The sequence below is a fragment of the Pteronotus mesoamericanus genome, unplaced genomic scaffold (genome assembly GCF_021234165.1).
Source record: "Pteronotus mesoamericanus isolate MK-2021 breed Mesoamerican mustached bat unplaced genomic scaffold, CSHL_Meso_final contig_56, whole genome shotgun sequence".
Taxonomy (NCBI): domain Eukaryota; kingdom Metazoa; phylum Chordata; class Mammalia; order Chiroptera; family Mormoopidae; genus Pteronotus; species Pteronotus mesoamericanus.
Genome location: NW_026555201.1, coordinates 22,150,536 through 22,176,266, shown reverse-complemented (window position 1 = coordinate 22,176,266; position 25,731 = coordinate 22,150,536). Strand labels below are relative to the sequence as shown.

At 32.9% G+C, this 25,731-nt stretch overlaps 1 protein-coding gene across 1 annotated transcript in view; it reads right to left on the bottom strand.

Annotated features, from left to right (window-relative positions):
* Positions 1–25,731, bottom strand: part of TMTC2 (transmembrane O-mannosyltransferase targeting cadherins 2) — a 389,565-nt gene that overhangs the window by 113,400 nt on the left and 250,434 nt on the right. Inside the window, exon 8 of the mRNA XM_054580170.1 lies at positions 9,580–9,701. Coding sequence (XP_054436145.1) covers positions 9,580–9,701 — 122 coding nt within the window. The remainder of the gene's footprint in view (positions 1–9,579; positions 9,702–25,731) is intronic.

The following is a 25,731-nucleotide window of genomic DNA, read 5'->3' as shown; positions in this document are numbered from 1 at the left end:
CTTTCTCCACATCCTTGTTGTTTGTTGATCGATTGATGATAGCCATTCCGACCAGTGTGAGGTGACATATCATTGTGGTTTTATTATGCACTTCACTGATTATTAGTGACATTGAGCATCTTTTCATATGTCTACTGGTCATCTGTATGTCCTGCTTGAAGAAGTGTTTCTTCAGGTCCTTTGCCCATTTTTTAAAAATTGAATTGTTTTTATGGTGTTCAGTTTTGGTAAGTTCTTTATAAACTTTGGATATTAACCTCATAAAAGATGTATTGGTGAATATGTTCTCCAATTCAATGGATTGCCTTTTCATTTTGCTGATGGTTTTATTCACTGTGCAAAAACGTTTTAGTTTGATGTAGTCCCATTTGTTTTTCTTTTGTTTCCCTTGCCTGAGGAGATACATCAGAAAAAATATTGCTACGAGCAATGTCCAACATTTTACTGCCTGTGATTTCTTCTAGGATTTCCATGGTTTTGAGTGTAACATTTAAGTCTTTAATTCATTTTTAATTTATTCTTGTGTGTGTTGTATAAAGGTGGCCTAGTGTCAGTTTTCTGCACTATCTGTTCAATGTTCCCAATACCATTTATTGAATAAATTATCTTTAGCCCATTGTATGTTTTTGCCTCCTTTGTCAAATATTAATTGACTACAGAGGCATGGGTTTACTTCTGTGATATTTGGTTCCATTGAACAATGTGTCTGTTTTTATGCCAGTAGCATGCTGTTTTGATTATTATGGCCTTAGGTAGTGTGATTCCTGTAATTTTGTTCTCCTTTTTCCGGATGGCTATTGCTATGAGGGGCCTTTTGTAGTTCCATATAAATTTTTGAAACATTTGTGTTAGTTCTGTGAAATACATCATCGGTATCTTGATAGAATTGTACTGAATCCATATATTGCTTTGGTTAAATGGACATTTTAACGATGTTAATTCTCCCAAACCATGAACACTGTATGTGCTTCCACTTATTTGTATCTTCTTCAATGACTTTCTTTTTACCATATATGTATATGCATATTTTGACATAATTAATAAAAGACTAGAAAGCAATTTAAAAAATATGGTTCTCAGAAAAACCAAAGGGTAGTACAGGCTTTGAACACAGATATGAATTTGACTTTTATGAAGCTCAGCTCCCTCATTTACACAGTGGGTGTCTAGATCCTGGGATTGTGTGAGGAGGTGTTGGAAGAGCATATATAAAACACATAGTTTATCACATCATAAAGAGGCTGAGCTAATCCAGGAGGTACTGTGACTGGCACTAAACAGGAAGGTAAGGGCCATCCTAAACATACTATTTAATTATTTGTTAGGCAGGAAAGCAACAGATTTATGTCAAGGGAGATAGGCAATTAGTGAGTTTCAAATGGTCGTAGAAGCTCAGAACTTGGATGATAATGAAGTCAAACTCAGAGCTAACTGTTGTTTGGAAGAAGTATACAATATAAAACTAAGGATACAATCTACAGCTCTGCAGGCTTTGTGATTCATGTTGCCAGGGCTCACAGGCTTCAAATGCAACGTGAGTAAATACAGGGGAATGCAGAAGCCTCATGGAGTTGTGAACATGTTCATGACTGGCCTGCCTTTCACCTATTTATGAGGCTGCAAACAAGAAAACTTTCCGATCTTAGAAAAGACATGGCTTTCTTTATACATTTGTATGTGTGTACACATGTGTATATGTATAGAATACATATATCCATACCCAGATGCCACAGATAAAAAAGGCAACCTCCTTTTGTAAAAGTTAAAGATATTTGCTTTTAAAAAAAGACACACATTTTGAAAATGTATGTTGCCTGTACCACCTTTCCTAAAGGTAAACATACTTAGACCAGAAGTGCTGTTTTAACAAGAGACTCAAATTTTATCCAATTAAAAAAATAAATTATAAGCAAGGAAAGTATAAAACATAAAAGTAGAGTTTAACTCACATTAAAAGTTATCATGCTTAATTACCTAACAGAAGAGTAAACATGATGCAGCAGGAAAAATATCAACATGGAAGTCAGGAACTTGAGTCCTGTACTCTATGTTGTATATCAACAGGGCTCATAACAAATTAAAGGACAGTCAAGTGAGGGAAAAGCATCTGCTAAGTGGCATGGAATCCTACATTTACACTAAAAATGAAAGAGTAAAGAAATAAAATTAAAGTACCTACATAATTGTCCTTTCTGAAAGAAGCCATTTCCACCAGTCACAAAGCATGGAAGCCCACAACTGAAGCAGCTACTGATGGTTCTGGTATAAATTTCTCCTCAACAGAATGCACTGAGGCCTTCTTGAGGCCCAGGAAATGCCCTGTTTGTCTCTGTTTCACCATTGTTTACCATAGAGCATGAGACAAACTTCAGGGTCAGCAGATATGTGTCAAATGCAGGTTTTTGTACAGGATTTTTAAAAAATCCTGTAAGAAAGCGAAGCTATTATTTAATGGGCAGACCATTTGTCCATCTACACCCTTCCAAATCAGGGTACTGGGGAATCATGAGGGCCTAAGCCTGCTGGCCTATTTAAGTTGCATTAAATGATAACTACAGACCAAATACAAAAATCAAACAAACCAAATAATAACAATGAAATGTAAGTTAGTTCAAAAGCAATACAATTCTATTCAGTGCTAAATAAAAAGTTAACATTTGTTTTCAAACACATGCATGTACATCTAGATATAAAGCATCTAGAATTATTTCATGTAACCGATAACGCCTGAGAATTTGAGTATTTTAGTTATCATTTTTTCTAAAAATATCTGGCAAAAGGAAATATCTTTAACAATGACTTCTACTGACAAACATACAGAGGCAAGAATAAAAGCATGACATATTAGGGAGATATTTGAATTTCTGTGTTACTGACTGAGTAGAGTAATTTTAAGATTCAATGTGGGGCTGGTTTCTAAAAAATGAACTATCAGATCCATTATGCTTAAGAGTAAAAATAATAAAATGATAACCAAATTATCTCTAGAAGGCTAAATCATAAATTCTAGACATGTCAACTTCATATAAAATGCTTAGCTGAATACAATATTGAATTTAGATTTCTTCTATATTTCATCCAATATTTTAGTAGCATAATATATGTTATGTTACTCCTCTTGTCACAGAATAAATTTTGCAACTGGAATTAGACATATTCTTAATAATAATTAAGTTAGAGTCACAGAAAAAATGATTTTTTCTTCCCTTTCCTTTCTAATCTAAACAAGGCTGTTCAGTGAATATAATGAATTCTGCTTTAAAAAGGACCAAATGAAAAAAAAAACTCAGATCTAAACAGTAATAATTATTACAAAAGACTGACAGAAACAAATAGCACAGCACTTGATACAAACTACAGCAACACCATTCTAGTCTGGGGCATTAAACTTTGCTATTGAACCTCAAGTACTTTCACAACTGGAATTTTATGTATTCCAATTAACTTTGGCTAGACAGAGAAATCTGGCTTAGTGTGTCCATGCAGTAGCCAAAATAAAGGTTTTCTGTATTGAGAATTACTGTTAGAGTCTCCCATATCCTTCCTCTTCTCTTGCTAACCTAAATCTGCTAATAAAATAAGCTAACAGTCAAATAGCTTCTACTACAATTTAAGTCCATATTAATTTTACTCACAAAAACTGCAAAATATTTGGTTTAAAATATTTGGTTAAATAAATTGAATAGGACAAAAAGAAATGAAGACAAAATATCAGAGTAAGGATATACAAATCATCACACAACACACACAGCTTTACAGACTATAAAATCTGTGAAATACCATAATAATGGAAATGTTATTCCTTCCTTTATCTGTTAATGCATACCTTATTTTAAATTCATGGCACAAGCCCTAAGTAACCAAGTTCAACCAAGAAATAATTCACAGTTTTAAAGAGTGCTCGTGGGTAGTATTTTAATTGGACATGATGTTGGTGTGAAAGTTCCACAAATTTTAAAGAGATGTTACCCGGGCCCAGTGATACATAAACATGGAGGCAGCTGATGACCCTGAGACAGAACTATCCCTAGAGGACCTGGGAAAATTCATATTTTGTTATAATATAGGACCTAAAAGTGCCAATAGGCAAAAAACAGAATTCTGAAGTTCATGAGCTACAATGCCTAATAATAAAAATGTGTTTAACAAGTCAAACTAAACTAGTATACAGATGTAATATCTAATAATGAGTTATAAAGAGGGGGGATGGAGGAAGGACTGGCTTACTTTCAGTATCTCCTGTCAGGTATAACCAGGGGAAAAAAAACTCCTCACTTAAAATTATGTAATATAGGGTGAAAATTAATGATGCCTAATTCAGAATACCTTGACGTTGTATCCAATTCTATTTAAGTAGCTAAGTTATTCTTGAGGATGTGCCTTAAATCTTTAAAGCTGTTTCCTTATGTATTAAAAGAGGATAATATTCATTGTAAAGATTCATAAAATAGCACATGTGTAGCACAGGTGCTCAAGAGATATACACCCCTAACCTCTCCTTTTAGGGTCTTGGACAATTACCCTGCGTCCAATCTACAACCAGGCCATTCTCACTCATTTATTCTGTGCTTATCATTGGGAATAAGGATGATGCCTAGCATGGAACAGTAAGTCTCAATACATGTGTTGACTAATGAGGGGAATAATGAGGAAATAAGAATCTGGCTAAGGAAACAAAAATATTAAAGAGTTATTACCCAACCCTTAAATAACTTAAAAAGAGAAATGCACAAGGAAGTTATAGGGATAGTTACCAAGATAGTGAACCACCATATACTGAAGAGACAGAAAGATAAGACTTAGTTCCTGACCCAAGTCTAGGGTCTGAAAGCAGACAGATTTATTTCTGCCATTCAATCTGGGAAGTGTAATTATAGAGATACTGAGACCAGGCTAAGGAAGCACAAAGAAGAGAAAAAGCAACTGATTGAAAGACTTAGGCAAGACCTCACAGAGGAAATAAAATTTGAGCAGGCAGAGAGAAAAAAGCCATTTTTAGTAAAGGACTGAAAAAAAGGATTTGATCTATGAAATTTGTCAAAATATTCTGGGAAATGCTAAATAAATCATTGAACTTTTCTAAATACTGTAAATACTATACAAATTCTTAAAGAAAAATTTGTACCAAAAAAAAGTACTAAGTAAATTATTCCACTGGCTGTAATAATAGCACCAATAATCTGTTTTTTTGTCATATAAAAATATAATATAATTTTATATGAAATCCTACTCTACAGTCTATCTAATATAGTTGAATATCATTTTTACATATTTGCTTTGGTCAGTTTTGATAAAACAATAAAAACACCACTCCATTTTTATTTCTGTTCTCTTGAGATTAATAAACAAATCCCTTTTACAATATCTAATATTTAAAGCAGTCAAAAGTCAAAATATGTGGCATTTTTCACCTTGCCAATATCATGTTAAGTCAAGGGCCTCTTACCAGGCCAAGAAATCCAAAGTTAGACAAAAGCAATCCACTGGGATCAAAAATTTGCCAAATCTCATAATTCAAAAAGAAACTGTTAAAGATGGTTGTGAGGTTTTGGCACTGTGAGTTCAAGTCATTTCATGATAGGGTTTCTATTTCATCTAATCAGCAAATCGGAAACTATAAAAGTTTTGGTGGTTGTGGGGGAATTAAAATTTGGATCATAATACACAAGTTTTTCCTTACCTTCCATATGTTTCAGAGTTAAAACTTCTAAATCTTGTTTTTTAAAAATGCCTTATAAAAAATAAAGCAGCTTGTAAAATCATATTTTTGGAACAGGAAATTTAAAATACTGAGGCTTGAAAAGAAGAACGGGGTAAAAAGGACATACAGTTTCCATAACCAGAGTAGTGTCAGGCTCTAGGTGTATTCAGAAATAAGTACATTTAAGCTTCCAATTTTTTTCTTTTCTGAAACTTGTATGGCTATTTTTTGATGGTGATTATTTATCAATCTAATGAAAAAGGATTCCATTTGAAATTCTTAAAAACATCGCAAAGGTAGTAGTCTAGGCAAGAGATGTATACGAATTCTATTCTTATGTGGAGCTATATGAATTATGATACTATCTGAATAAGAAATGGGAAGGTTTTCACAAGTTAAAACAAGTTTTCCTAACTGGCTAAACTCGACATATAATAATCTCCTAAGTGACCGAAATAGCAGCTCGGCCTTGTCAACTCTGAGTGATGCTCTCCTTTCCCTTTGTCTGTTCTTCTTCTGTTGGGTCTTATATTGATTTCTTTCATAATTTCTTCTTATTTTTTATTTTGTTATCTTTTTGTTTTCATAGGGAAATATTTCTTTACCTTTATTCTCCTAGCCTTCAAATGAAATATTTTTAACACTGTTATTTTATTTATTTATTTTAAATTTCAGTTGACATTCAGTATCATTTTATATTAGTTTCCAGTGTACAACACAGTGGTTAGAGAATTATATAATTTATGAAGCGATCTCCCCAATAATTCTACTACCCACCTACCACCATACATAGTTATTATAATACTACTGACTTTATTCCCTATGCTATACTCTGCATCGCCCAGCTACTTTGTAACTACCAATTTGTACTTAATCATTTCCCTTTATTTACCCAGTCCCCAAACCCTCTCCCATCTGGCAATCATTAGTCTCTTCTCAATACTCATGAGTCTCTTTCTGTTCTGTTTGTTCATTTATTTGTTCTTTAGATTCCACATATATTTATCATAGTTTACCCATGTTATGGCAAATGGTGAGATTTCATTCGTTTTTATGGCCAAGTAATACTCCATTGTGTATATGGACCACATCTCCTTTTTCCAGTGGTCTATTAATGGACACTTAGGTTTCTTCCATATCTTGGCTATTGCAAATAATGCTGCAATGAACATAAAGGTGCATATATCTTTTTGAATCACTGTTTATAAAAGTTCCTTCTAATTTTTCATTATTTATGGTTTAATGACATCCTGCTTCATCACATACCACATTACCATCTCTTTCTAAGATTTTTTTTTAAACATCTCTTTTCTCTAGTGTCTTCCTAACAATGTTTTCTTCTCTTTCCTCCAGTGTCCTCCTAATAATTTGTTTTCTATGGGGGGAAAATGCGGACAATTGTAATTGATCAAAAATTTTTAAAAAATTGTATAAAAAATCTTTTACATTTGAGGCTTTCGTAATATGATTGATGATTTCTGGTTTCCCACTGATATTTAACAGTAAGTTAATAAAAGTTAAATGATATCCCTAAGACTAAGGTGTGCTTTCTAGACTGGACAGATTCACTTTTGCGTATCTGCTCTGGGTACTAGCCATTTATAGGGCCTCTCCAAATGTAGGTGTGTGGAAATCTTTTTTACACAATGATCAGTTTCTCTGGAAAAGACTTCATCTTTTAGGAGGTGGGGTATGTAGGGTGTGGGGAGGTAGGGTTGCCGGGGAGTATAAAGTCTTGTGTTGCTGGTATTCTGCATGAGGCAGGGGCAGGGAACTGAAAATCTGAGTACTCCACTGGAAGACATTCACTCAATCTTCTTTTCAGCCCCCTTGCATTCCACTTTCAATTGTGCAAGCTGGCCCTGAGTTCTGGACCTCTCTTACTCAATGGCACCACCCCTATGAGCTTCCTTTCCCTTGACTTAGAGGTGAGTGCCTGGTTGGGACATTGTGTAAATTGGGGAAAGAATGGATTGTTTCATATATATGTTATAACTGATTACCCCATTTTATGCTTCTTAACTCACTCTCTTCTGGGCCAGCAGCCTCCAAGTACTGAGTTATCTCTCCAGGTTTCTTTCCATGTATGTAAGATTTCTCTTCATTGTTAACCCATCCCGAAGTCAGCTCTGAGAAATCAGTTGTAATACCTCCTCTTCCACTTCCTGACTTCCAAAAATCAGTTTAAATGTCATCTCCTCTTGCATTCTGATTGTTTCTATGAGGTTATTCTTTCTCAACATTTTACTCAGTAAAAGTTTATTCTAATTTATCCACATAATCACTATTTCTTTGTTCACCATTCTTTCCTTCCCTCACTCAGTAACTCCTTCTAGATTTAGCTGTTTTATTTATTTATTTTTAAGGACATCTACTATAATTTCTTCAGCAAAAGCTTCAGTGGACTAAATTTGTATTAAATTTCTTGGCCTATAAAGTCCCTGGTTATGCAAATAAATACAAAGCCTAAGCCTGGTAGAAGGACTTACTGACAAATTCCCAGCAGAGACTTCTTTCATTCTAGATTCTGATCCCACACTGAGACAGGCAATCCTACATTCTGCTTTTTGTATCAGTATGCAAACTTAGTCCATATTATCCTTTCACTAAGGATACCAATTCCCTTGCTTTATTGACATATAATTCCTAGCCTTCCACTAGTCCAAAGCTTTGTCTCTCAGTCCATTAAGAACAAAAACAAACAAACAAACAAAGCCCCTTCTCTTCCCACAGGTTATCACAGCTGGTAAACTATCCCAAATCAGCTACACTACAGGATAGGCCTACTATTTACTCTTCTGGTGTTTGATAATCATTTCATTTCTAGATCCTAGGAAATTCTCTTAGTAGTTTTTGAGTTCAGCTATGCATTGAGAGCATATGTGTTATATTTTATTAAATGTATCTAGTTTTTTGCCTTTTTTTTTTTTTTTAGTGAGACATTTTTTGGTTACCTAGTCTACCTATATAATTTCCTTAATAGCATTTGAGTGGTATCTTAGAATAGATACATAATAATTTTGTGTTTAATCTAGCGTCTTCTGTGAGAAATTGAATGTTATTACTTTTAAGTAATTATACCTCTCTGCATTCACGTAGGAATCACTTTCCTGGCCTTTTGCTCTATGTTTTCCTAGTACTTATTTATTTTTATTAAAACTGGAGAAAGAGTAGGTGGTGTAACTAAATCAATATAGGAAATAGATTCAGATTAGGATTGAGGGCTAATTCTACTTATTAGCCGGGTGAGTTCAGAAACTTTACATATTTTGGACAACCCTCTGCTGCATAAAATAAAAACATTAATACTACTTTGAAACATAAAATTATACTATTTGGTAGAATATCAGGAATTTCTTATGCTCAACACTAATACCACTTTCATGGAACTGTGACCTCAAAGAGTGTTTGTCACATAATGAGTGACCGAATGGTGCTTCACTACTCTTTTATAATAATTTCAGTGTGAAGGAATTCCAGGTGATATTGATCCATGCACATGCTAAGTTTTGCCTATTTTAAAAGAATCATACTTAGTTCTACATTACAGCCAATTCTGGATTAAAATTGGCTTATAGAACATAACCTTTATGCAAATATTGTTATGACAAATTAATTATGTAATCATATATTGGGAATTCTCCACTTATATGTTTTCATTAAGTTATACATGACATAGAACATTTTATCTAAAGCAAACCCCATAGTCAAAGAATTACCTTTTTTCACAGTTTCTCTATAGGGTTCTAACTTAGTATTGCCATCCTTATGTCCTAAAGGACTTGAGTTAACTGGCTAAGAACCACTCTCTCAAACTATCTACTTGAGTCTACATGGAGAAAACAAATTTCTAAAGGGTGAGGAAAGTAGGCACTCACTGTTAGAGCCAGTAGTTTCCCATAGGTGAGATGAGCAGGAATGTGGTCGGTCTTGGATCTCAATGATTCCATATACCAATGCTCTGCTTCAGGGAGTTTGCTTAATCGCATGTACGCTTCACCTGGAAAATGAAGTGTGAAGAATCAATGTGAGGACGTAGCTTTCCAACAGTTCTTGCAACGCCATCACATTATCATGTGTATACACTATGAAATTTCAAATACTTTGGCAAGCATTTTCATCCGTTATCTCATTTGATTCCCCCAAAGTCATCACATTTTACAGATGAGAAAACGTGTTTGATTAAATGAAATGGCTAAAGTAAAAATTTTATTAAGTGGTAAAGCTTTAATTTTTTACCTAGGAACATCTGACTCCCAAGTACATATTCTTTATAACCATTCCTTTTTTTTTTTTTTTTAAAGAGAAGGCTTTCTTCTTTCTTACGTACAATCATTTGTTTTTGTTAATTTACATTCATTCATTCCTTTAAAACTTCAAGCATTTAGAGAATAAATACTAAGTAAAGAGCATTATGTAGGACCTAGAGGAGAGAAGTTTAAGGTCCTACCCTCCAAGGTTTACAACCTTACAGAGAAAGTAAGATTAAATGAAGACATTAAAAATTTATGGATTAAGCACTGGTGCTAGATTTTTTTCAGAATTATTTGCATTTTATATTTTAATAAGTAAATAAAATTTACCAGTTTCATTTTTAAAATCTAATAAATACATGACAATTACTTATTATGCCCAGCACCATGGACAAAGCTAGTCTGAAGCCTTTTAGTCATCAGCTATTACTTTCACGTTACACAAATCTTACCTACCAAACAGCACTGCAGTAATAGCCAAGCGAAGGAAAGAAATTGGAAATAGAGCCAAAAATATATTATTTGCCCTCTTATCAAAGTATCTCTCTCCCTTTAGTGTGAATAGTGCAAATGTAGAAGCTACTCAGTTTCTGAGTCCAAGCAACAGATTGGTAGCCTGATTATTTTTCAAGCAGACTTCTATAGCTTAACTAATCATAATTAGGATAGCTTCTTCCAATTAGAGGCATAATCAAATGTTTTTTCTAAGTGTATTACCCAAATTGGTTGTACATCCTTGTTTCAAAACAAGAGCTAGTTTCCTTTTATTTTAATCATATACTTACTCTATCAGCACATTATCAATATTAATATGTTTGATGAATTGAATTAATTTGAGTCTCCTGGCCTTTTCAGTGCCCTTTGCTCAGCTGGTCAGTAAAAAATATTGGCGGTAAAAAATATGTAATATGCGTGAGTGGAAAAAGTATGTATCCACTCACACATTTATGTGCTTCTAGTTCTGAGAACAGTCCTTAAACTACACTATCATAAAAATAACAGCTATGAAATGTTTTGTTTCACTAAAACTTAAAATGTATTTGCATTTTAAAAGGATTTGGTTAGACTAAGTCTCATGCTCAGAGTGAGATGCAAGAAATACTGATGCAAAAGCCAAAGACTGAAACAAAATACACAAAACGCTTAAAGTTGTCAGAATGGTAGGATTAGGAATTATTTTTAATTAATAATTTTCTGTGATATTATTATAAAATTTCTATAAACACTATTAAACAGATTTCTTTTTGCCATGTCAAACTAACAAATGTTCCCAAATAAAGAGAACAGTAATTTTTCTTTGGGAAAGTGAACCACTAATCACACTAAAACGATGCTAGATATAATTTATACACAGGAAGGATGCACAATCTCTATAAAGTACTAAAAATTTTAAAGTAATTAATGATAAATTATACCTAAATATTTATCTCTGAAATGCATTCTAAAGCCAGTAGGAAACACATACTAACATCGGAGTTACAGCTGAAGATGGGCATGCATTGCAGGTTGTTTGGAATGAACCTGAAATTCTACCTTGGGTCTTCAGATGCTCATAAACCACTTTTTAGAAGATGTACAATCATTGCATTTAATATAGCTTCTACTTTTTACTTATAAAAAAAACAACTAGTTTGTAGAATAATAGCAGTAGGTTGTCCTGAAAAAGAACACAAGAGAACCCCAATTCCAGAGTGCTTGAGATTCAAATCTTTATATTTATTGTTGATGTCTAAAAATCACTTCTTTTTGAAGTCAGATAGCTATCATTATTAAAACCTGTTTTGAGATGAAATACTATCATTTCCTAAATAATTCATGGTTGTACCATTATCCTCAGTGAACTCATAAATAATTTATTAATTTGTAAAGTGTGTGAGATGGAAAAATATCAAAGGACTATAAATAAGAAATATAATAATGCCTCTTGGCAAGTATATGAAACAATGTAAATAACCAACTTACTTGGGTACTATTAATAACAACTTAAAAAACTTTATGTACCATTCATTGTTTCTTGTAAAAATAATGATTACAATGACAATAATTTACTGAATGTTTATTATGAATTAGGGTAGCAAGCTTCGGTGAGGAGAGGTGGGCCGACGTGTGTTTTGCCCTCACATTCTATATCTTTGGACATGTAAAATGTTTTGTCATTTTCCACACAAAGCCTTAACAAATTACCTCCATTCAATAACTACCAGGTAACTGTTCAGAGGAGGTTTGTAAAATGAAACATTTCCAATCTATTAGTTGCTTTATATATGTATCTCATTTACATTAAGAAATGTCATTACCTGGGCTTTACAAATGAAGAAACTGAGAAACACAGTGGCTAAATAAAACAGAAAAACTCATAAATGTGAAAAAATGTAAAGCTGTAGTTCAATTCAGAACCACCTAACCTCAAAGCACATTGCTTCAACCAGCGGGTACAGAGTAATCTGCAAACTGTCTGACTCCCAGCTCAGGTGAAAATATACTCTTTCTTACTCCAAGAAAATTGTTTTCTAGCATGTGATATATTGGCCATGAGGTTTATGTCACTTTGCTTTGGGTTTATCTGTTAAATTAAAGGAATAAGGAAGGGAAATAATAATCCATGGATGACCTTTAAAAATGCTGCTGCCACATGAGTTACTCAATTCTTAAAGAGGAAATATTCGCATATAAGATGCACTTTAAGTTCTAAGGTTAACTTCAACACAAAAACAGTCTATAAAATTGGTAATAAAATCAAGATGCAAAGCCTAATAGGCAGGAAAATGATTGTGTATGAATTTAAATGTATTTAACAGGTAACTCAATAAAGATTTAAGCAATAAACAAGTACTAGCTATAACCCCGGCAATGACCAGGTAGGGGGTTCATGCTTCTCATTTTTAATTCATAGCAGAGCTTAGAATACTCATTTTACGGATGAGGAGGAAGGCTCAGGAATGATAAGTGACTTGCACAAGGACAGTTAATAATCCTGTCCGAAAAGGTTTCAATGGTTCTAAAGCTCGTGCTTTTTTCCATTATACCAAACTGCCTACCATATAAAGCCGATTATTTATTAACTACCTACTAAGGTCTTTAATATATTTTCTTACACTTTTACATTATGCCTGCACTGAGCTTAACCAACTGGCTCAGTATTCAAAAACAAGCAAATGCTACATTCGGGATTCAGATTAGAATCCTCCCTGACTCTTTCTACTACACCGTTCTGCCTAAATACTATAAAAAGTAATGAGAGAGGGGACACAGTAACTGCCAAAAGTGCCATCAGTGGACACAGCTTTAGGACGGCACAATATATATGTAATACTTTATCTCGATTAAAATAGTAAAACATAAAAATTCCATGAAGGAAATGGACACAGAAAAAGAAAGTTTAGTGAATTCAGTAAGGAAGGAAATGAAGATATTTGGTTGGGAATGGGTGGAGGGAGGGGGTTAAGTCGTCTTCCCTGGTACTATAATTCTTCTTAACTTACAATAACAGAGAAAAAAAAGTTTATAGTACCCAGGAGGAAAGAAGCAAGGATATTTTTCCTTCTCATCCTGCAAAAAGCAAAACAAACAAAAAAAATGACATAATCGAGGCACTTTTGTAAGAGTGAGATTTGCTGTGCAGTGATGTAGTGATTAGGTTTATCACCCAGATTTATTTCCGATTCACTTGTAGACAAAAGGGATTTGGATGTCTCCAGGTTGGCTTCAGGCAGATATAAACCAGTTGCAGATGTAGAACAAATAATGTTACTCTTCCTCCCTAAAAAGCTTGCATCTACATAACCCAGGCCAAGCTTACTCCTTAAAGGAAAACATGCTGGCCTATTGATGATGTAATAGTCCAGACCTCACTGATTCTCATGTTTCAAGTTACTGGACAGCTTCAGCTTGCAGATAAAGAATAGAGCACGTAGTGGAGCGAACACAGTACCATATTTGCCAGTGTTTCTTTCTGCTTCTCCTGCCCTTAGTCAAGATAGTATATTTCTATGTTAAGTTTCAGTTTAGATTCTCTATTTTTTTTCAGTTTTATTGAGATATAATTAACATACAGCACTGTATAAATTTCAGGTTTCCACACAATGACCTAACTTACGTATATTGTGAATGATTACCACAATAAATTTAGTTGAGTTCCATAATTTCAGATAGATACAAAAAAAGATTTTAAAAAATTTCCCATTGTGATGAGAACTTTTGGAACCTACTTTCTGAACAACTTTCAAATATATCATACAACAATATTAACTACAGTTGTCATGTTGTACATACAGTCTCAGTACTTTTAAGTAGAAATTTGTACCTTTTCACCACCTTCATCTAATTTTCCCATTCCCCAGATTCCCTATTTTTTAAAAAAACTTTTGTGACCAAGCTTACCGAAAGTGATCACCCCTTATTCTATTCTTACAGTAATTGTGAATGTTCTTCTTTAAAAACTCCTGAATAAATATCTTACATATCAATTTAGGTTAACTATATGGATGATACATATGATGGTAAACATAAACATTAATGAGGTATCAGTCCTTCCTGCCTGCACAGTGCTTGCAACATAAATGTAATGTATAATGTATTTGGGAAATGATAAATAAATGTATTTATTAGCATTTCCCAAAGTTTGATTTTTAGGTGCTCATGAAACAAAGCTACACAAAAAATACTTTTTAAAAATTAATACTTACAAAGTTCATCTAACCTGTGTTTTAAAAATGAGATTTCATAGAAATCGTGATTTTCAATGAAAAAATCAAGTAAATAATAATAAAGATAAGTGGCCATGAGCATATCTGGACAGTGGAACAGGAGTAGATGAGGTATAAACAACACAAAATCACATACATGTAACTATGATTCAATAAATTATAAAAGTGTCAGAAGTATGTAAAAAAAAAAATGCTACACCAGCACACCAGGGAGAATATCTATTTTTGTAGAAGGTCTCACAGAGGTTACATAATTTTTTCTGGCCTCTCAGGGATAATGGGAAACTCATAAAATGGTCCCACGTGACTTCCAGCAGGCTTTCTACTGCCAATACAGTGAAAGCAGCTCAATGCCAGTACTCCAAATTTTGGTATACTTTGCGTCAAAGGCAGGCATTCTATGATAACCTCTCTAATTTCCAAGTCTGAGGCTTTTCCCCGTCAATAAGATAATTCTCCATTTTTCTGAAACACTTATTTTCCATTTAAGATACTAGGTTTACTTGGGTGGTTTTATACGTAGTATTTTAATATGCTGGTCATTTTTATTTAATGATCACTTTATCAGTCTTCAAGTTTTTATGGTTATTTCCTTTTTATGTTACCTAATTGTTTTATTAAATTAATTTTGCCACAGAATGTAAAATACATTTTAATTAATTTCATCTACCTGTTAAAATCATTTACAATTATGATCCAGCATTAACTTATGAATTACATAACAAAATAGTAGCTAGATGGCTGGGTTTCAAATTCTTATTTTGCAATTAAGTAGTTGTATGGTTGTGAACACGGAAGTTATTTACAGATCCTTAGTTTTATCATTTACAAAATGAGGGGTTAAGAATAATTAATTCCTTGGTCTCCAAAGTGATATAGATGATTATTTGTAGATTCACCACTGTTCTGTAATTTATACAATCATTTCATAAACCACTGACAATATTCTAGTCAGTTTCAAAAGAACTGCAATATTCACAGGTTTTTTTTGAGATGATCTATTCAAGACTGACTATATCCTGATTAAGTTCTGATAATTCCATTTTTTAAAAGTTTTAAACATTTATATATATTTGCCATATAATTATATCTGCCCATTATAAAAAGTCTGAAAGATCATAATTTTATTAAATTGAATGAATTCTATCACTCATAGATAGCAACCAGCAAATTTTGGTGTCATTCCAGAATTTATTTTACATACTGAAAAAAATCAATTATATAATTAATAAAATATTTCAGTAGTTTTAATAAGTATTTAAGTTCCTCAGAGTGTTTTATTATATTGAATAAAAATGTGATGAGTTTTCTAAAATTCAATTTTCTCATTCAAGATTAATATTCAATATTTGTTTATTAAAAAGAAAACTTCACAACTTTTTACATAGGTACTGCACTTACTTCAACAATTATCATCCTGTGTATCTCCTTTGATTTACATTTATTATTACCCTAGGATACATACATAGCAGTGGAATTCTTAACTATACAGCATGAGCAAATTTAATATTTAAGATACAGATGAGCAGGTCAGCCCACCAAAATACTACAACTTCTTTAAGGCCTCATCAAAATGGGATTCTAATACTGTTAAAAATGTCCACTGGAAAAAAATAAAAAATGTTTTTGCTTCAATTTTTAAATTATTAATAAAAATACACCAATTTCCAGTTTTTTCACAAAATTTTATCCATGAATATTTTTATTTGCAGTTTATTGCTTAATAGTTTAATGGTATTTTTGAATTTCAATATTATCTTTCCTTTATGGTATTGCAAAAAATGGTTAAAAGTCTTTTTTGTTTCAGACTATTTTGACATATACAAACAAGTTAGTTTTTCCTTTGTAGCTTTATCATTATCTTTTATACACAAAAAATAGTTCTTCATCATAGGGTCATATATTTTCTACTAATAATATAATTTCATTATTAAAATTGGCTACTATTCCATAGGAAATACATTTTGCCATATGGTGTGTGGCAAGTATAGTTTGCATTTTACTCTTTCCAAACATTTACTCAATTTTCCCAGATTAACTTTTGTAAGAACTTCCTTCCCTCACCAATATTTAATTCCACATTTATTATCTTCAAAATGTGATGTGTAGAACCAGACACAAAACCCTTCATCTCCTCATCTGTCCTCCAACAGAAGTTCAGAAGTCTCTGGCTTGAAAGAGTTTGACGAGTATCTTATTAAAAAAATTGATCCCACTATGTATCAACTTGGATTTAGATGTTACACTTTTGTCAAGTATGCTTTATCTGGACTCTGCAGTTGTTAGAACCACAGGACATCAGGACTCTATATCAAGAGTTTAACTTGTTGTGATTTTAATTCTTGCTTTTTACTTCATAGTGTTAGCATTAACACAGAAACATTAGGAAGTCTGGCTTTATTTATTCATGCCATAAACTTGCTATACCCTGTTGACTGTCAAATTTTGTGAATCTCTTGTATTTACATCCTTATCCTTATAAAAATAACACAGTCCAGCTGCCTTAGATACATTATTTTGATTGGAAATCCTTAATAGTTAATATTGAAAGCAGGAAAAAAGATAAAGAATTTTCAGTGATTAGAGAAATTAGAGAGGTTACTTAGTATCTGATAACAGTTATTGTAGCAGATAACTTAGTATCTGCTACAATTTTAACTTTTTCCATTGGGGTAGGGGGGTTGGAAGCAAAATGAAATATGATCCAAGTCTTAAAATTAAGGAGGGTTATGAAAATGTTCAATATTTAAGTATTTACCCAGTCCTATAGCATCAAACTTAAGAGAAATCTTAAAGCCTGAAAATAATTTTAAAGTAAAAAGAGGAAATGCAGGGGGAAAAACCAAATACATGTTTCATTAAGTAAAAACACATCAAAAAAGGGGTTAAAACTTAGGTGAAAGTTAAAAAGGTGCCTAATTTCTAGTGTGAGGTTATGTACAGGAAGCATCTGATGTGCCATCAAAATTTAACTTGGAAAAAAGCCAGGATCTTGTGTCAATATTTCTCCACTTGCAACTGGGGATCCTTAAGTTCTCCAGGCTAATCAATTCCTTTTATGTTTTCAAAGAAATAAATCACTGAAAATAATCAATCAACAAATGTTGGAGCCAATCCCATTACATGCTCAGCATTTTCAAAAATTAAAAAAAAGGGGGAGGGAAATTATGTGTGGGAGAGTTATATGTTCCTGTGTATGTTGGAGGATCCCCCAAACTATAATATGGACCTCAAGAGGAGTAAATGAAATGGCTTAATGTAACTTAAATTAGGGAACACTAGAAATATTAAGGAAGTGCTAAAGAAAATAAATTGTGTTTAATTTAAAAAAATATTTGTACCAGAGAAAAAAGAATAAGCCCGAACCTAGAAAGAATAAATGAAAATAATATTCAGAGAAATAGGACTTGAATTCATTTTCAGAAAAATGTCAGGAGTATAAGAAAAATGTTTTTAGTTTTATATACATGTTCTTATGAATACATTTTATATGTATTCCTGGATCAAGCAATATGTCTCTATAATTTTTTATACTATAATTTTTACATTAATGTTAATTAAATTCATCCTGTTTTTAATGAATACTTGAAAATAAGATTCTAATATAGTTCAAAAAGCCCATTCCCATAATTAACATGTGGACAAAAGAAAAACACATTCTGGAACAGAACTTTACATGTCCTGTTTTAACTCTTTATTCAATTTGAATATAGCAATAACTTCTATCAGTGTAGATATAATTACAATAAATAACAACTCATTGGGGGAATTAAATGAGATTTTTATATAGAAAACAACCTTTCCCTGCCTATTAGGAAAAACAGACATAAATACACACATAGAAAAGTACATACAATTAAATATATTTAACACTAAAATACATTTCATTTTAACTTATATTTTATTACTTGCCTATTTGAAATATGTGCAACATTTTTACATTGATGTTCAAGATTGCATCCTTCATACAAGATTATCTTCTTCCTCATGATTATGTGCATTTTATCTAAATGTCACCAAAATTGCCATCTTCCAAGAATGCCAGATTTTGAAATCTAGTTAATGAAATTCCCAAGTATAGCAATGTATCACCTCAATTATCATGAGAACAACTCAACTTATTCTTAATATTTAGTAAACAATTCATTCCATGGATATTGCCCAATGAAAGAATAAAAACAATATATATTTTTCTCATTTATTTCTACTGAGGGAGGCCTCAGAAAACAATTTTTTCAAGCAGAACGTAATGAAACTGTTTGGAAACCAGAGAATAATAAAGATATAATTGGGTTTTATTTATCGTATATTAATTTCCTTGTAACTCAATTTAAAAATAAAGTTTCAAAGCTCCAATCTTTTCCCTTACCACTAAACTGGCAAACGTAAGAATTAATGTAACAGGTGGGCTTGTGTGGTTTTAACAGCAATGAAATATAATCAACTGTCTCATATCATATTTCCAGGAAAGCAAGTGACACTAGACCTAAGCATGATCCTTAGGCAACCCTGCTATTGGCATGAAAGTGTTCAAACTTCCCACAGGGACCATATATCTTCAGGCCCTGGTTTTAACTGAAACTTTAAACAAAATATATTACCTATTTAATGCAGCTGAACTGGATGCTGACCTTTGTAGTGTATAGAATAATGCCTAGCAAATTACTGTCTGTAACCATAGTACATAATGTTGAATTTACATCAAGTGTGAATAGTAAAAAGAAAAAATTAAATCACTGTAGTTTTATAGTAAGAAATAAACTTTTAGAAGAAAATTTGATAGTTTGTACATAAATTTTATATATTTATTCTTTTTGCTATACAGCCAAAATTTCATAATTTCCTTATATGTTGGCTCTACATCTTATAAAATAAACTTCTAAAATACCTAAAAATTACATTTCACGTTTTTGGACTGTTCATCTACACACCTAGCAGTGGTCTCCTGGTCTTGCTTGCCCTTTCTGACGATGAACATATGAAAGTGATATTAATCAATTTATCCTAAAAATTAAAGGTTAATATTCTTTTTAGAGTTACATAGATCAGTGGTGAATCTAGCTGTATGGTCATACCGTAACACTGATTTTCAGGAGTGCCAATGGAAGCGATTATAGAAAAATTGTAAGAACTCAAAATAGGGGAAGCAGGTGGTATAAAAAGTTTAACACCATTGGACTGTTAATGCTCCCATACTTGAAAGATGTGACGTTCAAATCTCACACAGTTAAAAACCATCTCTGTCACAGTCAGCATGCTAAGCACCTCAAGTGATCACACCCAGTCATAGAAGAAAACATTAAGGATGCAAAGCTTCACGTAAAAAATTTACTCTGAATATATGTACTCTAAATGTAATCTGGAACAAGGTGAGCCGCGCGCATGTGCGACACACACACACACACACACACACACACACACACTCACTCTCTCTCTCTCTCTCTTTCTCTCTTCAACAAAAATAAATGATTCAGCTAAAACACTCCAACCATACAGAAGGCTGAGTAAGAAATGGGCTTCTTTTATAACCACTCTACCAACTCAACACAGCATATAGTGTACATATTTCAGGAGGGTTAGGATAAATTTACAAGTGAGAATTTTTCATTTTATTTTCAGGAAGCACATTTGCCATCTTATTTGCCAATTTTTCTTACCTAAATAGTAGCAGTAGCAAGAGATAGTACTAAGGAATAGTAGTGAGGAATCTAAATACCACTGGTAGCCATTTATAATGCTTAACTCTTTCATTCCACAGTTTTCTTTCTCAAAAAAGACAATTCTAAAATTTAGATAAGCATTTAACTCCAAAAATTGCTCTAATAAGTCAATGTGTTCCCCATTGATTGTTCTTTTCCCGTTCTCACAGAATAGCTTAATAAAATTGGGGCAATCTCCCACAATTAAAGAGTTACTTTCATGAAACTGAAAATTAAATCACTATTTCTCCCTTCTTATTACAGAATATGAGAAAGCATCTTTTTGATTTCAAACTACGTAAAATATTTGCTATTTGAAGGCTGATGGAGAAAAACATATTTTCCAGTACTGAGCTGGGAACTTTTCATTCATTCATTCATTCACTTATTTTTAGAAAGAGGGGAATGAGGGAAAAAGAGAAGGAAAGAAACCTGGAAGTGAGAGAGAAACATGGATCGGTTGCCTCTCCTGTGCTTCCCAACCAAGGACCTAATCCAAAACCCAGGCATGTGCCCTGACTGAGAATTGAACAAGCAACCTTTAGTTTTGAGGGATGACACTCAACCAGCTGAGCCACACTGGTCAGGGCCTAAGTTAGGATTTTATGAGTAACAGAATGTGTATTTAAAAAACAAACTAGAAATTATCAGGGATAAGAGGTTCAAAACAATATCATAAAAATAAAGGCAGACAAAGCAAAAAAAAACAGCAATGGGTCATTATCATCCAATTCCCCTGGAAGAAGTATGTAATCTCTCCCTATGTTAAAAGCCTATTACCCATAATAAACACTATTTTTGTTTTTGTTTTGTTTTTGTTTATTGTTCAAATACATTTGTCTCCATTTTCCTGCCACCACTTTCCCCTGCCCCACCCACCCCCACCTCCCTCCCTCAATCCTTCCCCACTTTGGCTTTGCCCATGGGTCCTTTGTCCATGTTTCTTGATTTGACCCTTCCCTTTCCTTTCCCCGTCCCTCCTTCCCACGCACCTTCAGTTTCTTTTTTCTTTCAGTGTTGCTGGTTATATTTTCCTTGCTTGTCCATTTTGTTGATTAGGTTTCACTTATAGGTGAGATCATATTTTTTTAAATGTAAAAGTATGAATATGTATGCAAATTGTAACACCAGTATTACATTAGAAATACGAAATCTTGAGATTTTTCTTGTTTGTTTGCTTTGGTTTGGTTTGTGTGGTTCAGTCAACACAGTATGGCCTACATAATTACAGCCAAAATATTCTCAAGGTTAAAGCAATACAGTTTTCCATTTTATATAGGCATTTACTCATCAAGGAATGGCACTACACTCCAGACCTACTGTGAAATTTCCTAGAAAGTTCTGAGAGCAGGAACCTAGGGACCATTTATATTTCATACCACCATCACCTTTGTACTGACTGGGAGTATATGTGACTTAAAAAAATATTTTTCACACAAAAATTATTCTAAATATAGTGATTATAGAATGCAGTGACAAAAGTAGTAACTCTGGGTTCTCTCTTACTTCATGCAACACATCACGTCGCTTTGTTCTCAGGATTTATTACCAAGATGAAATGGCCTAAATTGCTTATATAATTAAACCCAACAATTACTTTGCATTGAGAGAGAAGAGTAATTATATTTTAAATGGTAAATAGGCTTAAAATGGCATTTGGGATTAAAAGGGCTCTAGCTGATAAAAGTAATTAGAAGTTACGACCTAATTTAGTTTCACATAATATTTTAGGATTATTCAAAAGCAATGTTCAAGTGGACATTTTAAGGAAAATAATTAGAGAGAAAGAAGAGAAAAATTGAGGATGGATAGCAATTATCCTATGGTAAAGAAATAAATAAAATTCTTTTTTTTTTAGTGCATCTGTGGTAAGACCACAATTTTGCGTTTTATTTCTTTTTGTTAAGATGAGGTTCTTGTTTCATATATATGTAAAAATAAATCTATGAAATGTATCATATTTTATATTTATTTATTCATTTATCTCACTGATTTTTAAATGGGTAAAGAAAAGGTATATTGACAGTAAAAACATGTCAGTTTTGGTAATACAGAAGGCCTAAATAGATAAGGCCTTCAATTTAAGTCAGAAAGATATACTTCTGGCTCTAACATAAACTGTGTAATCCTGAACATATCATTTTTATACTGTAAAATAAAAGAGATTATGTTAGGAGGATTTTAAGATATGAGTCTTCCATTGCCAATATTATATGATTCTAAAAACACACCTGTAATTTGTGAATAAAAGAAAAATTCAGGTTCCATAAAGAATTTCTATATTGGATGCAGGAATAAAAATAATTTTGACTAAGTCTAGGGGAAAAATATGCCATCAAAGGGAAAACAGAAGAAACTCTAACTAAATATGTCAATTTTAATTTAGAAGGAGTACCCTATTAATGAGATAAAGTTAATTGGGCATTAACTGAGTAAGTTGTTTCTTTTTTGGTTAACAGTTAATGATCAAAGAATGATTCCGACTTGGTTGCTGAGGAACGAGGGAAAATTTGGAGACAATACAGCAGTTCTAGATAGGACAGAACTAAGTAGAATCCCTGCTGAATCAGTGATTGCAAGGCCATCACTATGCAGTCTTACTTATAAAAAAAATAACACTTACATTGGTAAATAAAAAAAGAACTGATAAAGAATACAGTCATTGACATTCAGAGCTTAAAGACCCACAGAAAGGATAATGATTACAATGGAAGGTAATCTTATAAAACGCTTACTGGGTTGGGCATTTGACCCAATTACTTTACCTTTGTTATCCCAGTCAGTCTCACACTGACCCTCCTATTACAGCCATCGAAATGATGGGAAAACTGAGGCTTCAGTTAAGTAATTTGCCCTTGGTCACTCAGCTAGTAAGTGTCAAAGCCATGAATTGAACCTGGGCTATCTGACTTCACTCTATGCTGCATCTCCATTTACTCCAACCTAGCCTCTTAAGAGAAAACTGAGGCCCATAAAACGTCGCACAACTGACTAGGTTCAATTTTAAGTTATTTTGTGATATGATCTCTAAATATTTCATGTATTCTCATATCTTGCTAATTGCAAACACTGTCTAGGTAAAAGTTTAATTTTTGTTCATAATATTTAGTAGCTGCTTTATATTATTTTTATTGTATGTCAGTAATTCACATAATTTTGAATGAGATTTTTCTAAATTATTGTTATTAAATCATCTTGGTCTTAGGAAATCAGAGAATGAGAATATATTTTTAAATAGTTTGTTAAACTTACTTTTGAACTGGTAGAGTAAAAGTTAACAACCTTAGAATAAAATAAAGTAAAAGTTACATTGGGAAATAAACTGATGAAACTTTTTTTTATTAATACACAAATGGGAAAATATGCTTGCTCATTTGGTGTTCAGGGTACATCAACTACTGGCATGTAGAATAGATTAATATAAGTTCTTCATAAAATGTTCAAGGGAATGGAAAATGCAGAGAACTATTTTTTTTTAAAAAAAGAGGAACTGCAATGAATTCAGTTATTAAACTAATAATAGCATTCATATATGATTGTGGATTTTCAACATATCCTTTTATTTCTCTTAACCTGCAAATAAAAGAGAAACAGGATGAAAAAAAATAATGTTTGTATACATACACACAAGTGCTTGGGGGCAGTGGTCACAAAGGGGAAAATGAATGAACCTTGAGAAAAATGAATACTTACAGGTTAAATCTAGCCAGACCTTATAATCCATCACTGATCCCGGAGGGGCACTAATAATATGTAAATGTGAGAATTAGAAAACACATTCAAGGCTGTTGATAAACTTGATAGGATAATCAGCACATGCTGACAGACTAATGAAACTGATGAACTGATAAGGCAGCTTATCTCCTGGACCATTTTTTTCCTTGTCAAGTGGAGGCTAATCAAAATGTATTAGGAGTTAAAGCAAACACTCAGAGGATTTCAACCATTTGATTAGGAGGTGAATTCACTCTCTGAGAAAATTATAGTTTCATAAACAATTGAAACTATAAAATCTGGTCAGATAACAAACCTTCACATAAAATTGAACAGAATGCAGCCACAATAATTAGGGAAGAAATCTGCAATTTTAAATAATATTGTGATTCTCCCCCTCGCAAATTGCTGCAGTGCTTTTTCAGAGTGTGGGCAAAGCGACTACCTCTTTCTATAATGGAAAATAAGACAAAGGACTAAACAATGACCCCAGGGACACACTTATCTTTCACTGCCTGTGTGTGCTCAGCATCTGCGTAACCATGAGAGACTGATCCCAAGGTACCAGCTGAATTTTCAATCAAATTTATTTACATAAAATAATTGAATGAATTTTCTGAAAACACTAACTATATTGAATGCAACATTTCCTACTAACAATAAAGATGCCAAATGCAGTCTGTTGCCAAGGATCTCAGAGTTCTTTCCTAGTTTAAAGAAAGACTTCTTATTTCATAATTGAGGGAAATTGGGAATAATGGCCTTTCTAAGCATTAGTGTAAAGAATAAAAATATAAACTGAAATCATTGTGCCTCTTTAGATAAAGCTAGAGAAAATTATCCTTTTAGTATTGATTTCAACAGAAACCATCCAGTACAAATACAGGAAAGTTAATTCTTATAAACGTAAACACTCCAGGCACATACTTTATGGACATGTACATTTCATCTGGGTAAATACATTGGTAAAATGCTGGACAGTATAAGGCACTGTTTTAGTTTTTAAGAGTTTAAGGGCAAAAGGACATTTAGTGAAGGTAGAGTTTACCTTTCAGTAATTATAGCAAAGAGAAAAAGCAGCAGCAACTAGAAATAGTCCAATGTTCTTTTTAATACGAGCATCAAATCGATCCACTGCTGCCCAGCCAACGGGGGGGCAGGAATCCCAGAGACGGGCAATGAATACATTAACCTCTTCCAAATCATAATTTTTTCTGTTTATTGAGCCACACCTCATTCTGTCTCTAAACTATTTCATAAATTTCAGCCATTCAGGAAAAAGAGAAAGTAGGTATCCTTGCCAGGCATATATTCTATAGTTTGGGAGGATCTAAGATTGTATGTGTATGTGTGTGTGCGCGTGTGCTCAAGCTGTACAGCTAGTATCAAATTTTTCAACTCATGAAATGTAGAAGCATAAAATAATTCTAGAGACCATGTTGTCTCATTTCTTTTATATGCATGAGGGAGGCCTAGAACTATTAAGCAACTTAAGCAAGTTTAGTAAAAAGAGAAACTCTGAGTTTGTAATTTGTGCTTTGGAGAAAAAAATTTGATTTGCAGACAAAAGCAACCCCTTCTCTTCTCTCCCTTATCTGGAAACAGCAAAGTTAACCAATCAGTAGAGACCTTAAACTTCAGGGACTCTCGGCCAGAGT